The sequence below is a fragment of the Schistocerca cancellata genome, chromosome 10, assembly GCF_023864275.1.
Source record: "Schistocerca cancellata isolate TAMUIC-IGC-003103 chromosome 10, iqSchCanc2.1, whole genome shotgun sequence".
Taxonomy (NCBI): Eukaryota; Metazoa; Arthropoda; class Insecta; order Orthoptera; family Acrididae; genus Schistocerca; species Schistocerca cancellata.
The window spans coordinates 158401588-158418268 of record NC_064635.1 but is presented as its reverse complement, the minus strand read 5'-3'; the positions used below and the strand labels follow the sequence as shown (position 1 = coordinate 158418268).

Below are 16681 nucleotides of genomic sequence, written 5' to 3'. Positions count from 1 at the left end.
CCCATTTCTATTAAATTTTGTCTCTCTTATCTATTTGAATAATTTCTTTTATCTCATCATACGTTTCTTCAATCTCTTCATCATCTGCGGAGCTAGTTGGCATATAATCTTGTACTACTGTAGTAGGCGTGGGCTTCGTGTCTATCTTGGCTACGATAATGCTTTCACTATGCTGTTAGTTGTAGCTTATCTGCGTTCCTATTTTTTTATTCATTATTAAACCTACTCCTGCATTACCCCTCTGTGACTTTGTATTTATAATCCTGTATTCACCTGACTAGAAGTCTTGTTCCTCCTGCCACCAAACCTCTAATTCCCACTATATCCAAATTTAAACCACCCATTTCCTTTCTTAAATTTTCTAGCCTGCCTGGTCGGTTAAGGGATCTGACATTCCACTCTCCGATCCGTAGAACGTCAATTTCCCTTCTCCTGATAATGACGTCCTCCTGAGCAGTCTCCACCCGACGATCCGAATGGAGGATTATTTTACCTCCGAAATATTTAACCCAAGAGGACGCCATTATCATTTAACCATACAATAAAGCTGCATACCCTCGGGAAAAATTACGGCTGTAGTTTCCCCTTGCTTTCATCCATTCTCAGTTCCAGCACAGCAATGCTGTGTTGGTTGCTGTTACAATCCATTCGCATTTCCAGCACATCAATGCTATGTTGGTTGATGTTACAAAGCCAGATCAGTCAATCATCCAGACTGTTGCCCCTGCAACTACTGAAAAGTCTGCTGTTCCCCTTCAGGAACCACACGTTTACCTGGCCTCTCAACAGGTACCCCTCCGTTGTGGTTGTATCTACGGCACGGCTATCTGCATCGCTGAGGCATGCAAAGCTCCCTGCCAACGGTAAAGTCCATGGTTCATAGGGGAGGATCTGCCAAATACGGAATTATTGTAAAATCGAAATTTTACTGTCCCAGAGTACCCAGGGAAGGTGACCAATTTAAATTGTTAGGTTGAGGATAGAATGAAGGCTCTCTTGGAGGTACCAGGTTCGATGTCTTGTGCAGAAACTGAATGGTACCATCTCCACTGTAGGAATGACCTGCATTGCCTCTGACAGAAGGTTTGCTAACTTTAATCACTTCCATTTTATAGCGTTTTATTTTGGGACAACCTTATATACTAACCATAAATATTGTTAGCCCAGAAAAGGGTGGTCAGACTGATATGCGAACTTCGCTGCCTCAGAATTGTAGCTCTGTCATCCCTTTGCATGTATTGCAACACAGGATCGTTATTGATAATTTTGACTCATTTAGAGGAAAGTGCAACTGTACAAAACGATATGCACTACTCAGCATAATTCATGTTCAGGAGGCTTCGAGCAGAACTAAGAAATTGGAGTGAGATGCCACAAGTACTCAGATGTTTCATTGTGGCACACTACTTCTGTTATGTATAATAGTTTCCTGCAGATTGGAAAACATTTTTCTGTGATGTTATTGATTCGTATTGAAACGTAACAGCTGAATCTTCATAAGATTTCGAAGCTAATTTGGACTGCATTATTGTTATGTCAATAGGTACTAAATTCACCTTCTGAGGTCTGTCACGTAATTTTCTTATGGCTTGTCGTTTCGAACAATTGACTATCAAAAGAGATACCAAACACACTGTAATTTTAATGTTTGAAACCTGTAGCAACTCTGTTTATCCTACTGTCAGCTACCTATGCTACTGGCTAACATAACAACATCTAATTACCTCGCAATTACTGTAATTCATAAAACTAAACCAAATTAATAATGTAAACAAAGTGCTTATTTGGACTGCTGTATTATATATTGAATTTCAGCTTACACTGAAAAAGAATGCACTCGTATTTGAATCAGGAAACGTGGTTGGAATGCTTAGGATAATGTACGGAAGTTTTGATATAATTAACAAAAAGAAATTAGCATTGTTTATTCGTTTCATTTCATTATTTCCCCATGAAAACAAGAGGTACGTAATCGTCTTTGTATCACATTCCATGCGTCTTGATTGTAGCCACCGGATGGTAACATTTTTTGTAGTTATCAACAGCTGTAATTGTAAGTAGCGAATTTACTACATGCAACAATGCAGCAGTTGTTAGCAACATTATATAGGACCCACGAAAAATGGTATGGGGGAGGGGGGAAAGGGAGGTGGCAGTATTACGTAAAATCTTAAGCTTCACTTTGTGACGTAATAAATTGTATGCCTGAAACAATAACTGACTTTTCACGTCATTTGAGAAATATGGTGTTCTCCGGCCAGTTTTCACTTAAGAAACTTTAAGAAAACATCAGCTGCAGCGAAGCAACGAAATGAAGATAAATTCTGGTCAACTTTTATTAACAAACTGAGTTACATCCCATTTAATTTCGATAACATTTATTTCAGTTACAATTGACCAAATTAATATTTCGTAAAGACGTTTACTTTGAATTATTAAATGTTGACAACATTCATCCTCCACAAGGTGATTACGCCGCGGTATAGTGCGTCAATACTTTTTCATCTTTTATTCAATCTTTAATCCTTTTGTTCATATGTTTTGTAATGAGAGCTCCATAGCTCATGTACTCACTCCCTCTATGACCGTGTAACTCTGTATTGCATGGTGTTACTGAACTAGGCTAATAAATCTTACGGAACCAGACAAATAAATGAATGGAACAAATAAATAGTTCCAGAAGTTTGGTTCAAAAATGGCTCTGAGCACTATGGGACTTAACATCTATGATCATCAGTCCACTAGAACTTAGAACTACTTAAACCTAACTAACCTAAGGACATAACACAACACCCAGTCATCACTAGGCAGAGAAAATCCCTGACCCAGCCGGGAATCGAACCCGGGAACCCGCGCGCGGGAAGCGAGAACGCTACCGCACGACCACGAGCTGCGGACATCCAGAAGTTTCCTCTGCCACACACCTTAATGTGGTTTGTAGAGTATGCGAGTAAATGGAGATACAAAATGCACCACTGAACCTGGAAAAATTAACAAATACGAATAGTTAACGCAGTTCTGTAAGGAACGTTGCAGACAATAGCTGCAGAGGACGAAGAAGGTTGAAGTACCTGGGAACTCGTTTTGAGACAGCCATACACAGAGCAGGTACGCAGGTACAAACGAAATAGTGTAAATCAGAGGGAAGTGTTGAAAGAGGACGAATCTGAAACACACTGTCAGCAAAAAGGTGAAACACACGTAGATTGAGGACGGAACAAAATGACGCAGTGCCGGTTGAGTGGGTATGTGATGTAATTGCAGTGCTTATTGATGGAGTGAGATTTACGAATAACGTATTAGTGTGAGCCCACTTATCACTATGACGATACGCCCCCTCTGACCTGGATGCATGTGCTGATACTGTAGGGAAGGGTGCCATAAAGTTGTCGTATCCTCTACTGCGTCATGTCCGGCACCATAAAGTCACAGTGGAGGCAGTTAGCATCAGCCATCGCCAAGCGTTCGGTATATAGGTCCAATACTCTTTTCATTGTACGTAAATGATGTGGCGTCAGTTTCGTCCCACTGCAAATACCACATATACGCTGATGACAGCAGTTGTATCTCATTGCAAAAGTAATAAACATGAAGTCACCTATCGAGAATCTCAATAGTGACCTGTGTGCACTATCAGAATGGGCGCAGTATATAGGGTTAAAGCTCAACCAGTTCTAAACGCAAGCGTAACTGGTTGGTCATTCTAGGCTCATTAGCCCGATATACTGGGAATCTCTACCACCTTTTACTTTAAGTGGGACAGATATCAACTTCTCTCCTTCAGTAAAGATCCAGAAATAGTAATAGGTGAGAATCTAAGCTGGATTGAGCGTGTAACTACAGAGTGAAAGAAGGCATCACCGACTACAAAAATATGAAATGCTCTTTCCTCTTCATCAGAAAAAGAAACTTGTTTAGACACCTATACTTACAGTTATTTGGATTACAGCGATATTACCTTGCAAGGCGTTTCTCAGGAACGATCACAGCACCTGGAACTGTCTATGAATACCTGTGTTCGTAATATCTGTGATGTTCGACTCTTTCACCGTCGTATGCACAGCTGTTCTGGCTGCGTGCAGACAAACGCAGAGGTTTCCATACCCTCTGTCTTCTCTACTGTCTTACCAATGGTCACAGTCCCCCATATCTGTCCTCGACCTTAACGCTCTTATCTCAACAACAGCCTGTCCCACTCCACCGTTCAGCCACTTTCTCGACGTACTTCTCGGTAGCAGGAAGCCGACTCCGCAGTAACCTCCAGCGTTATATTAGAGGACGGGATAATATCTACAGCTTCAGAGGACAGTTTATGACATATCTACTAAAGTAACAGTAAGGATTACCATTGTCTTCGTACGCACTCGTTACCCTTGTACATCCTTCTTTCCAACCATATCTTCCTCATTTCCCAGCTTTCTTAACTGCTGCAGTCTTCGTAAAATTCCTTTTCCCAGAACTAACCATGTCAAAAGGAATGTATTTTTTACATCTATAAATTCTTTTTTACATCTGCCACTACAATTATTATTATGTTGTTGTGGTCTTCAGTCCAGAGACTGGTTTGATGCAGCTCTCCATGTTACTCTATCCTGTGCAAGCTTCTTCTTCTCCCAGTACCTACTGCAACCTAAATCCTTCTGAATCTGTTTAGTGTATTCATCTCTTGGTCTCCCTATACGATTTTTAACCTTCACGCTGCCCTCCAATACTAAATTGGTGATCCCTTGATGCCTCAGAATATGTCCTACCAAGCGATCCCTTCTTCTAGTCAAGTTGTGCCACAAATTTCTCTTCTCCCCAGTTCTATTCAATGCCTCCTCATTAGTTATGTTATCTACCCATCTAATCTTCAGCATCTTTCTGTAGCACCACATTTCCAAATCTTCTATTCTCTTCTTGTCCAAACTATTTATCATTTATTATTATTATTATTATTATTATTATTTATCACTATTAGTGGCAGCAGTACAAGTGCTGCTACTATTAACTTCATTAGTTCTATTATTTATGCACATTGTCGGAAATGCACAAATTATTTTAATACTATTTGTCATAGTAAAATCTTTTTTAGGTAACTTTCTTAGGCAACTGTGGTGTGACAAAGGTACTCTGTACGCGACGCCATGGTCCGTTGTAAGAGAAGACCTAATGGCTCTAATGAGATCAGATTCAATAAATAAAATAATATAAAAATAGATACCCACAACTGTTATAGCTTCTCCTTGATTCCCTGGATAATAGCACTGGGGCAGATTTGACGTCCAAACTAATCCAACCCAGGTTCTATCTGGGACGTCCAAATTAGTCCAATTCAAGTTCTATCTGAGACAGAACGTCCAAACTAGTCGAACTCGAGACAGAACAGGAGAATTTGCTGCCCTCTGGAGTCCCACTGCGTCACATATACTGTGCGGACGAGGATTGCCCTGTTGATTGGTTCAAATGGCTCTGAGCACCATGGGACCCAACATCTATGGTCATCAGTCCCCTAGAACTTAGAACTACTTAAACCTAACTAACCTAAGGACAGCACACAACACCCAGTCATCACGAGGCAGAGAAAATTCCTGACCCCGCCGGGAATCGAACCAGGGAACCCGGGCGTGGGAAGCGAGAACGCTACCGCACGACCACGAGCTGCGGACACCCTGTTGATAAATGGTACCACAGTACAATGTGATGGCAGTTAACACATTAGGACACTGGATGTCAGTGACGTATCATTGTGATGTCCGAAACCTCAGGCACCATCACCCGTCACATGAAGAATACGTGGTGGCTTCCAGAATGAGATTTTCACTCTGCAGCGGAGTGTGCGCTGATATGAAACTTCCTGTGACTCGAACTCGGGACCTCTGCCTTTCGCGGGCAAGTGCTCTACCATCTGAGCTACCGAAGCACGACTCACGCTCGGTACTCACAGCTTTCTTCTGCCAGTATCTCGTCTCCTACCTTCCAAAAAAATGGCTCTGAGCACTATGGGACTTAACATCTCTGGTCATCAGTCCCCAAGAACTTAGAACTACTTAAACCGAACTAACCTAAGGACATCACACACATCCATGCTCGAGGCAGGATTCGAACCTGCGACCGTAGCAGTCGCGCGGTTCCGGACTGAGCGCCTAGAACCGCTAGACCACCGCGGCCGGCTCCTACCTTCCAAACTTTACAGAAGCTCTCCTGCGAACCTTGCAGAACTAGCCCTCCTGAAAGAAAGGATACTGCGGAGACATGGCTTAGCCACAGCCTGGGGGAGGTTTCCAGAATGAGATTTTCACTCTGCAGCAGAGTGTGCTCTGATATGAAACTTCCTGGCAGATTAAAACTGTGTTCCCGACCGAGACTCGAACTCGGGACCTTTGCCTTTCGCGGGCAAGTGCTCTACCATCTGAGCTACCGAAGCACGACTCACGCCCAGTACTCACAGCTTTACTTCTGCCAGTATCTCGTCTCCTACCTTCCAAACTACCTAGGTTCTCAGGAGAGCTTCTGTAAAGTTTGGAAGGTAGGAGACGAGATACTGGCAGAAGTAAAGCTGTGAGAACCGGGCGTGAGTCGTGCTTCGGTAGCTCAGATGGTAGAGCACTTGCCCGCGAAAGGCAAAGGTCCCGAGTTCGAGTCTCGGTTCGGCACACAGTTTTAACGTGGTGGCTTACCACACCATACATACTGCCAGGTCTGACACCGCTGTGCCTCTCCAAAACACTGGAATGTTCGTACTTCCACTCGCCGCCATAAGGGCCGACGATGATCGACTGAGGTAGTGCAGAACTGCAGATCACCGCAAAACACAATACAATCCTATGATAAGCAATCCGGTCATGGCACCGATCCCAATGTAGCCATTTGTGTTGTCGTGTCAATAGCAGCCTACCTGTGCAACGGTAATTCCTCAGCCCTGTCTACTGCTATCCTCTGACTAATGGTGCGGGATGACACACAATTTTGGAGTCAGTCTATTACTTGTTCTCGGATGATAGCACCGTATATGTATACGTAAAGAAGTTACTCGGTGTTTGGTGCACAATACAGCGATCTTCCGCGCGATGATCAGACGTGATCGACAGAAACCTCGATGTCGTGTACGAGGTCCGTTCAAAAAATTCCGGAACTTTGTCCAAAATTTTTTTTCTGCACTTACCTTTTACTTATTGTGCATTGTCTCCTTCAAAACACTCTCCTCCACAACTGATACACCGCTGCCAACTGCGTTTCCACTTCCGGAAGCAGTCTTGGTAAGCCTCTTTCAGGATCGTGCGAAGCGCCGTCTGCGAGTTTTCTTTTATCTCATCAGTCGTGGCAAATTATCGTCCTTTCAGCGAGGTTTTCAGCTTTGGAAATAAAAAAGAGACCGCAGGGGACAGGTCTGAAGAGTAAAGAGGATGAGGGAACACAGTTATTTCGTTTTTTGTGCAATACGCACGCGCCAACAGCGATGAATGTGCAGGTGCGTCATCGTCACGTTTCAGGCGTTTCCTTCTCACATTTTCTCGCATGCGTCGCAACACGTCTCGATAGTATCGTCGAATAAAAGTCTGCCCTGAGGCACGAATTCACGGTGAACTAACCCTTCGTAACCAAAGAAACATGACTGACACACACACAGTGGTTACGGTTACTACAAGCCACACCACAAGTTGGGAAACGGGGCCAAATTTCTAGTAGTTTGCTGTCGAGTTAACATTTTCACGCACAAATGTTTTATTCATATCTTATAGAAACTAGCAGTACGGCAATAGACAGCCTTTCAAAACACGCCGCTAACGCGCAACCAAGTAATTTACAGCAATGCAGGAGTTAAAAAAATTCTTTTAAAAACGGCAATCCAGTCATTTATAGCAATACAACAGTTTAAAATTTCTTTTTTTAAAAGAAACAAAGAAGCTAATAGTACGGCAATAACAGCCTTTCAAAACACGCCGCTAACGGCAATCAAGTAATTTATAGCAACGCCACAGTTTAAAAAAATTTTAAAGAACATTAGTAAACAGGCTAGTAAAGTAAATACCAAACTTTGTTAGTAACGTACGGTGGGGTAGTGAAGCTACCAACACTGCTATTAAAAAAAAAATCAAAGGTCTCAGCAAACACCCGATTACTGGCAATAAAGGAATGAAGCAATTTAAACAGTTTTTAAACAAAAGTGTCCTGGAATATCATTAGAACATAACAAACATGACGGACGTGTAAGACGGCCACAAATCATCCTCTCAGGGATGCTCAGGCTAGGCAGAATACTGACCAATTTAAATACGCCCGTAAACACAATTGCCACTCTCAGGCTGGTCACTGCACCGACTTTTAGCCAGCGAAAACTTGTAATAAGATGGCTTAACTTGCTGACAGAATTAGAGCTAACCTCGTGCAAGGAAACATTACACCACACAGTCCTGAATGAGCGACCACATGATCAACCAACAAGAAGCATGAATTTACTCATAACTCACGACAGAATAGCGAAACAATTAAACTGCCAAAACTACACCTCCGATCGGACAGTAACAAGAGGAGGAGGAAAGATCAAACGGTTCAAATGGTTCCGAGCACTATGGGACTCGACTTCTTGGCTAACCTTTCCCGACCCATTGTGGAGGTTAAACCTTGGTCTCAACATCATAAACATAAACCCACGTCTCATCACCAGTTATGATTTTCTTAAGCAACATCTCGTTCTCATGTGCGCGTTACAAATACTCTTCACACATAGCGAGGCGAAGGTCTTTCTGGTCTTGCCTCATGAGCCATGGGTCGAACCTGGTGGCAACACGATGCATTCCAAGTGCTGTGTCAGGATTTTATCGCATGATCCACAGACATCTCACATTCTTCTGCAATCACTTGGATTGTCAGTCTTCGATAGGTACGCACAATTTCGTTGGCGTTCTTGACATGAGCATCGTTGCTAGACGTCGAAGGGCGTCCTGAACGAGGGTCATCTTTAACTTCCGTCCGGCCATTTTTAAACTCGGTGAACCATTCGTAACACCGAATACGTCTTAAGCACTGATCACGGTAGGCCTCCACCTTCTCGTGCAGTCCATCATGTGGCCACTGTCACAATGGAATGCCCCATGTATCTGGATACTGCACAATTCGGCCGTGCTTCCAAATGAGGACCCACGAGAAGAGCTTTTCCAACTATGTTAGGTGTTCGCAGTGACCAAACAACATCTAACGCTGTTCGTGCCCATTAGATACCCTAAACTTCCTGATAACAACACTAAGCGCCAACAGCACTAGTGCTCTATGGTGGCCGTTGTACCCGTCGTGGAGCACTGCAACAGTAATCGTTTACATACCATCCGCTGGAATGTACGTGTACGAAGTTACCTTGACATCTGCCGATGTCTTCTGGAAGCTTCGCTTTTTCGTCAGGCATTGTAGTTTGCACGAAGGTGTGATTATGATGGAGATGTCTCCCAGCGCTTGGAAAAATGGGGTTTACACTTCCAGCTGTAAAGACTGCAGGTAAGTCCTCGTTTAGTCTATGTTACATCGTTGTCTCTCCTCGTCCTTTCAACGTGTGGCTCCCTCTAATCCCGTTATCTGACAAGGAACCCGTTGAGTGCCAGGCAGCAAACAGCGAATGATATTTAAGACATTCGACACCCCACGTATCGCATACCATGCAAGCACAGTATTGGCTGCTAATGGTAACGGGGGCGGAACTAGAGGTATCAAACAGTGAGCACAGCATGAGGATACGGAATGTACTTGAACTGCTTATTCGACGAGTGACTCACAACAGTGTAAACATTCCATTATACACTATGTGATCAAAAGTATCCGAACACCTGGCTGAAAACGACTTACAAGTTCGTGGCGCCCTCCATCGATAATGCTGGAATACAATATGATGTTGGCTCACCCTTAGCCTTTATGACAGCTTCCAATCACGCAGGCGTACGTTCAATCGGGTGCTGGAGGGTTTCTTGGGGAATGGCAGCCCATTCTGCACGGTGTGCAGGCACTGAGGAGAGGTGTCGGTGACGGTCGGTGAGGCCTGGCAAGAAGTCGGCGTTCCAAAACATCTCAAAGGTGTTCTGTAGGATTCAGGTCAGGACTCTGTGCAGGCTAGTCCATTACAGGGATTTTACTGTCGTGTAATCACTACGTCTGAAGCCGTGCACTGTGAACAGGTGCTCTATCGTGTTGAAAGATGCAATGGCCATCCCCGACTGCTCTTCAACAGTGGGAAGCAAGAAGGTGCTTAAAACATCAATATATGCCTCTCCTGTGATAGTGCCAAGCAAAACAACAAGGGGTGCAAGCCCCCTCCATGAAAAACACGACCACACCGTAACACCACCACCTCCGAATTTTACTGTTGGTAGTACACACGCTGGCAGATGAAGTTCACAGGGCATTCGTCATACCCGCACCCTGCCATCGGATGGCCACATTGTGTACCGTGATACGTCACGCCGCACAACGTTTTTCCACTGTTCAATCGTCCCATGTTTACGCTCCTTACACCAAGCGAGGCGTCGTTTGGCATTTACCGACATGATGCGTAGCTTATGAGCAGCCGCTCGACCATGAAATCCAAGTTTTCTCATCTCCCTGCTAACTGTCATAGTACTTGCAGTCCATCCTGAAGCAGTTTGGAATTCGTTTGTGATGGTCTGGATAGATGTCTGTCTATTACACATTACGACCTTCTTCAACTGCCGGCGGTCTCTGTCAGTCAACAGACAAGGTCGGCCTGTACGCTTTTGTGCTTTACGTTCCACTTCACTACCACATCGGAAACAGTGGACCTAGGGATGTTCAGGAGTGTGGAAATCTCTCGTACAGACGTATGACACAAGTGACACGCAATGCCCTGACCACCTTCGAAGTCCGTGAGTTCCGCGGAGTGCCCGATTCCGCTCTGTCTAATGAGTACCGAAGGCCTTGATATGGAGTATCTGCCAATGGACCTAATATGAAAAACGTATGTTCTGCGGGTGTCCGGATACTTTTGATCATATAGTGTATCTACAACAACAGCTGCCGCAGTTGACATTTCGTCGGAAAGGAATCCAAGGAATTTCGCAGAGCGAGAAAGAAGTGGCAGATGAAATATTAGCGTTCCTGCAAGATGAGTCAGTGGAATATGTGGTGTTGTATACGCTCGGCTGAGCAGACAATGTACCTGAGTACAATGATGACGATACGTGCTTAACACGTGAAAGTGAAATAGTAAATCGCAGTCGTTGTCCAAGTAGTGGGTACTAACCATAATTACGTACGTGGAAGGGCATCCGCAGCATAATAAAAAAAAATAATTATGAACAGATTTCCAATATGTCTGCAGCAATATGACCATATAGTGCAAAGAAAACGTATGGATATCGGAGGAAGGACAAGGCACACTTCTTACAAGAACTAGTGTTTGCGCGTTTCAAAGATGCTCGAGACAGTTCACAGGATATGGATCATAGTGACCTAATACGTTATGCACATCAAACGGAGCGCAACATACACCACAATGGCTGCATAACTTCAAACAGTGCCACAGAATTGGAAGACATAAGATAACGAAATTTCAAACAAAACGTCAACTTGGCGATGCACAGTAAATCGCGGAATCGCCCCGAAAATTGTAGATGAGATAAACTTAACCCATCGTTCGGCAAGGAGTTCGTTTCCAGCTCCGACCAATCGATATTAGAAGAGGAAATGCAGGTGAAAGGAACTCTTGAAATTAGAGGTACCAAGACAGTTGTATCGAGGTAAACTAACATCAGTGCCTTAACGCATTCGTATACAATTATGCCAAATCTTAATCTGGGTGGTAAATTGGCTGGAAAGTTATTCATCTGCAAGAAGTTGGAGGTGCTCTGCCCCCTACGATTCCTTCTCGTGAGTGTGATCTTATAAGGACAGTGTGGAATGCTATGTTTACGTCACAGCAAGCAAGAGTGGGGAAAAGTGTGAAAGGGATCTACAACTATGGTATGAGCACTGCTTTTGGCCAACGGCTGATCAAAATATCTTGTTTTCGCTTCATTGCTGGCCGGTGCGTAAAACTCACATTCCTTTAGAGCAAACTATGCGTCCTGAGAAACGTGTAACATTGTAGTTCATACCACGTGAAAGCACTGGACAAATTAAGCCTCTGAATGTTTGTTTTTTACGTGCCTATAAAACATATTATCGCACTACCTGCAGGTACGCCTTAAAAGATAACCAGTTTCACGATAAGCTCCATGACAGACTGTTCCGCATTCGGTTTCAAGCGGTCACATTCCATCAGTTCTGACCATCCAGTTACACCAATAAGATCCTGTATGCATTCTTTAAGAGTGGATACCTAACTGAACATTCCGCATCGCTTATATCTCCCAAAGAGTTCGCATTCGATGTACATGGTGCGGACCTTTGTGGTTGCTGTGGTACGCCATTTCTCGTTCGGTGTTCGTGTTGCAAGTTAATGGTTTGCTCTGAAGATTTCTTGAATGTCGACGATGTCCTTTTTTGACTAGTGGAATACACACATCCCATTGAAGGTTGATCTCTGTGTCTCCCAGACACTCATTTTCCGTTGACATCCTGATGCACGTGGTGAGTCATTAGCAGGTAATATTTTTCCTGCCACAACTGTTAACACTTTGCCGTCCGGCTGTCGTGTGCATGGTATCGCTCAGTGGCCAGCGACACCACAGTGGTGTCGTGAGCATAGAATCGCGCAGTGGCCGGTGACGGCACTTTAGTATCTTTTTCATTCTGCTGGTGTTTTGTTTGGGTAACAATAAGTTACACAGGTCAACAAGCTTTTTGTTTTTATAAGTACTTGTGCACTTTCATCGTGGCAGACGAAAGAGACGATACGATTATTTGCGATGAACGCGAGGACGTCTTGTCTGACGTTCCGGACAACTTGGCCAATTGGGAAGAAGATATTGGATATCAAAAAAATGTAAGTGATGCAGAACCATCTTGAAATACACTCCTGGAAATGGAAAAAAGAACACATTGACACCGGTGTGTCAGACCCACCATACTTGCTCCGGACACTGCGAGAGGGCTGTACAAGCAATGATCACACGCACGGCACAGCGGACACACCAGGAACCGCGGTGTTGGCCGTCGAATGGCGCTAGCTGCGCAGCATTTGTGCACCGCCGCCGTCAGTGTCAGCCAGTTTGCCGTGGCATACGGAGCTCCATCGCAGTCTTTAACACTGGTAGCATGCCGCGACAGCGTGGACGTGAACCGTATGTGCAGTTGACGGACTTTGAGCAAGGGCGTATAGTGCGCATGCGGGAGGCCGGGTGGACGTACCGCCGAATTGCTCAACACGTGGGGCGTGAGGTCTCCACAGTACATCGATGTTGTCGCCAGTGGTCGGCGGAAGGTGCACGTGCCCGTCGACATGGGACCGGACCGCAGCGACGCACGGATGCACGCCAAGACCGTAGGCTCCTACGCAGTACCGTAGGGGACCGCACCGCCACTTCCCAGCAAATTAGGGACACTGTTGCTCCTGGGGTATCGGCGAGGACCATTCGCAACCATCTCCATGAAGCTGGGCTACGGTCCCGCACACCGTTAGGCCGTCTTCCGCTCGCGCCCCAACATCGTGCAGCCCGCCTCCAGTGGTGTCGCGACAGGCGTGAATGGAGGGACGAATGGAGACGTGTCGTCTTCAGCGATGAGAGTCGCTTCTGCCTTGGTGCCAATGATGGTCGTATGCGTGTTTGGCGCCGTGCAGGTGAGCGCCACAATCAGGACTGCATACGACCGAGGCATACAGGGCCAACACCCGGCATCATGGTGTGGGGAGCGATCTCCTACACTGGCCGTACACCACTGGTGATCGTCGAGGGGACACTGAATAGTGCACGGTACATCCAAACCGTCATCGAACCCATCGTTCTACCATTCCTAGACCGGCAAGGGAACTTGCTATTCCAACAGGACGATGCACGTCCGCATGTATCCCGTGCCACCCAACGTGCTCTAGAAGGTGTAAGTCAACTACCCTGGCCAGCAAGATCTCCGGATCTGTCCCCCATTGAGCATGTTTGGGACTGGATGAAGCGTCGTCTCACGCGGTCTGCACGTCCAGCACGAACGCTGGTCCAACTGAGGCGCCAGGTGGAAATGGCATGGCAAGCCGTTCCACAGGACTACATCCAGCATCTCTACGATCGTCTCCATGGGAGAATAGCAGCCTGCATTGCTGCGAAAGGTGGATATACACTGTACTAGTGCCGACATTGTGCATGCTCTGTTGCCTGTGTCTATGTGCCTGTGGTTCTGTCAGTGTGATCATGTGATGTATCTGACCCCAGGAATGTGTCAATAAAGTTTCCCCTTCCTGGGACAATGAATTCACGGTGTTCTTATTTCAATTTCCAGGAGTGTACATCCAAGAAGAATTCGGCGAACGCTACTGTTGCCAACTGATTAGAATAAATGAGACGAAGAAGACAAACTATGATTTACTGAGGACCAATAATAAATTTGAAGGATCTTTGCGTACACACATATTTCCCAAAGATACGCAGAGCATCGTAGATATCGTATATATTGGGAACGATATATTTGAATATATTTGCAACGAAAGCAACAAGTGTTAGTCAAAATTGCAATAGAAGGAAACCGGATAAAAAAATGCCAAATTTTTCGACGTTACGGGACCCGAACTTAGAAAATGGTTTGGGCTTGCTATCCTTATGTGAATTGTAAAAAAAAGCAAGGATCGATGATTACTGGTCAATTAATCCGTTGATAGACACACCGATATTTCGCAAATCGATGACCCGCAACCGATTCAGGCAAATATTATCACTTTTACATTTTTCTGACAACAACAATAAACCGGATAATGCCGACCGGCTTTTCAAAGTGCAATTCGTAATTGATTATTTTTCCAAAAAATTTAAAGAAACGTTTAATCTAAGTCAAAACATCTCAACTGATGAAAGAATGATACCGTGGCGTGGACAGTTAAATTTTAAAGTTTACAATGCGTCAAAAATTACGAAATATGGCATACTCATTCGGATGCTGTACGGGATACATTTCCTCATTCAAGATATATTCCGGCGCTGGACTACCTTTAGCAAAAACAGTGATGGAACTCTTGACACCTTCTTATGGAAAGTGGCATCACCTGTACGTGGATAAAAATTATAACAATGCAGAACTTGCAGAGAAGTCACTTGAAAAGAAAATTCGAGTTTGTGGAACGATACGGCGAAATAGAGGATTTCCGGAAAAATTAAAGCGCGCAAAAGTCAATGTGTTTGAAGCCAGTCATCAACGGAAAGGTGACAGGGGGCCGGCGACAAGCCGTGTACTCGGAATTAGCGCTGCCGGCGACAAGCGAATAAATTTGTACCAGACGTGCCGACGGCAAAGTGTTAATACAACACTTTCAAACGAACCTTACTCAAGACTATATTGGTTAAAAACAGTCTTGGTTGCAATTTTATTTTTTTTTATTTTTCAACGACGCGTTTCGCCTTATTTAGGCATCTTCAGGTTATCTTTTCTAGATGGACGCGAGAGGCACCAAGATCTGCATAACGCGTTCCCGTTCACAGGAGCGAGTAACCGAGTAAGATGGGGGCTCAGGTAGTAAGAATTATGATTACTAAAATTGCGACCAAGACTGTTTTTAACCAATACTGTTAAGCACTGGTTTGCTGTATGCCACACATGGACTGGAAGAATTTACTAAAGACTGTACTTGTGACATCGGACTCAAGTGGTTCCTTGTGAATGGCCTGTCCTTTGTTTTGAGTCTTCCCCAACCTATCTCTGTTTTCTCTCCGAGAAAGCAATTCGTTGTTTCGAAAGCTACAATAGTTTTCTTGTAATTTTACACATATCTGTCGGCATTACTGAGAAGTTTATTTCGTGAAGGCATGGCCACTCCTTGACATAATTTTATAATACTGCCGGACTTCCCTTGTTGCGCAGTCAACGTACGTTTCTGTTGACAGAGCCCATGCCTGACACGGTCCGCACGTCCAGCTACGCTGCGAACCCCCGCCTGCTGATCCCCACCAACCTGCGCTGCCCTGAAGCGGACAGGGACGCCGTGGCAGAGGAGATTCGGCGCTTCTACTTCGGGGACAGCGACATCGGACCCGACACGCGGATGGATCTCTGTACCGTGAGTAACCTCATAAGTGACCAAAATTAGTTTTGTATTATTTGCAAATCTGTGTACGTGTGTGGGCTTCGACTGAAGACGCGGCAACGCGGTGCCTTGTCGCTCGTGTTGTCCCTGGATTTGCACAACGTCGATTATTAATCTGATTTAAGTCTATAGTACACATCATGTCTCCATATGGTACTGCATTTTAAAAAGCTCTCAACGATGGCATTTATTGTACGTTCCCTCACATCTCTCAATTTTCCTGCATTTCTTCATTTCTGTTTATCTTATTGATATTGCTGAAGTTCCTCATATATTCTGTGTTTATACTGATAATTTTTTTTAGTTGATTTGTGAATCACTCTCCATGTTTTATGCGTCCTGAAGTAGCCTTGTGAAGTAATAATTTTATTTTTTTATTGGTTACGTTTATTAATGTAAAGTGTTATGTAGGCTTGCTGTTCCAGATTTGTGTTAAAGTTTTGCCCTCTTTACTTCAGCTTTATACTTTTAACATTGTATTTGTAGACTCTTGTACTGCAAGGAAGCAAGGGAGAGTATGTTGTTATGGATGGCTGG

At 44.5% G+C, this 16681-nt stretch overlaps 1 protein-coding gene across 1 annotated transcript in view; it reads left to right on the top strand.

Annotated features, from left to right (window-relative positions):
* LOC126106563 (esterase FE4-like) overlaps positions 1–16681 on the top strand; it is a 173932-nt gene that overhangs the window by 87525 nt on the left and 69726 nt on the right. Inside the window, exon 7 of the mRNA XM_049912906.1 lies at positions 15945–16117. Within this exon, the coding sequence (XP_049768863.1) occupies positions 15945–16117 (173 nt within the window). The remainder of the gene's footprint in view (positions 1–15944; positions 16118–16681) is intronic.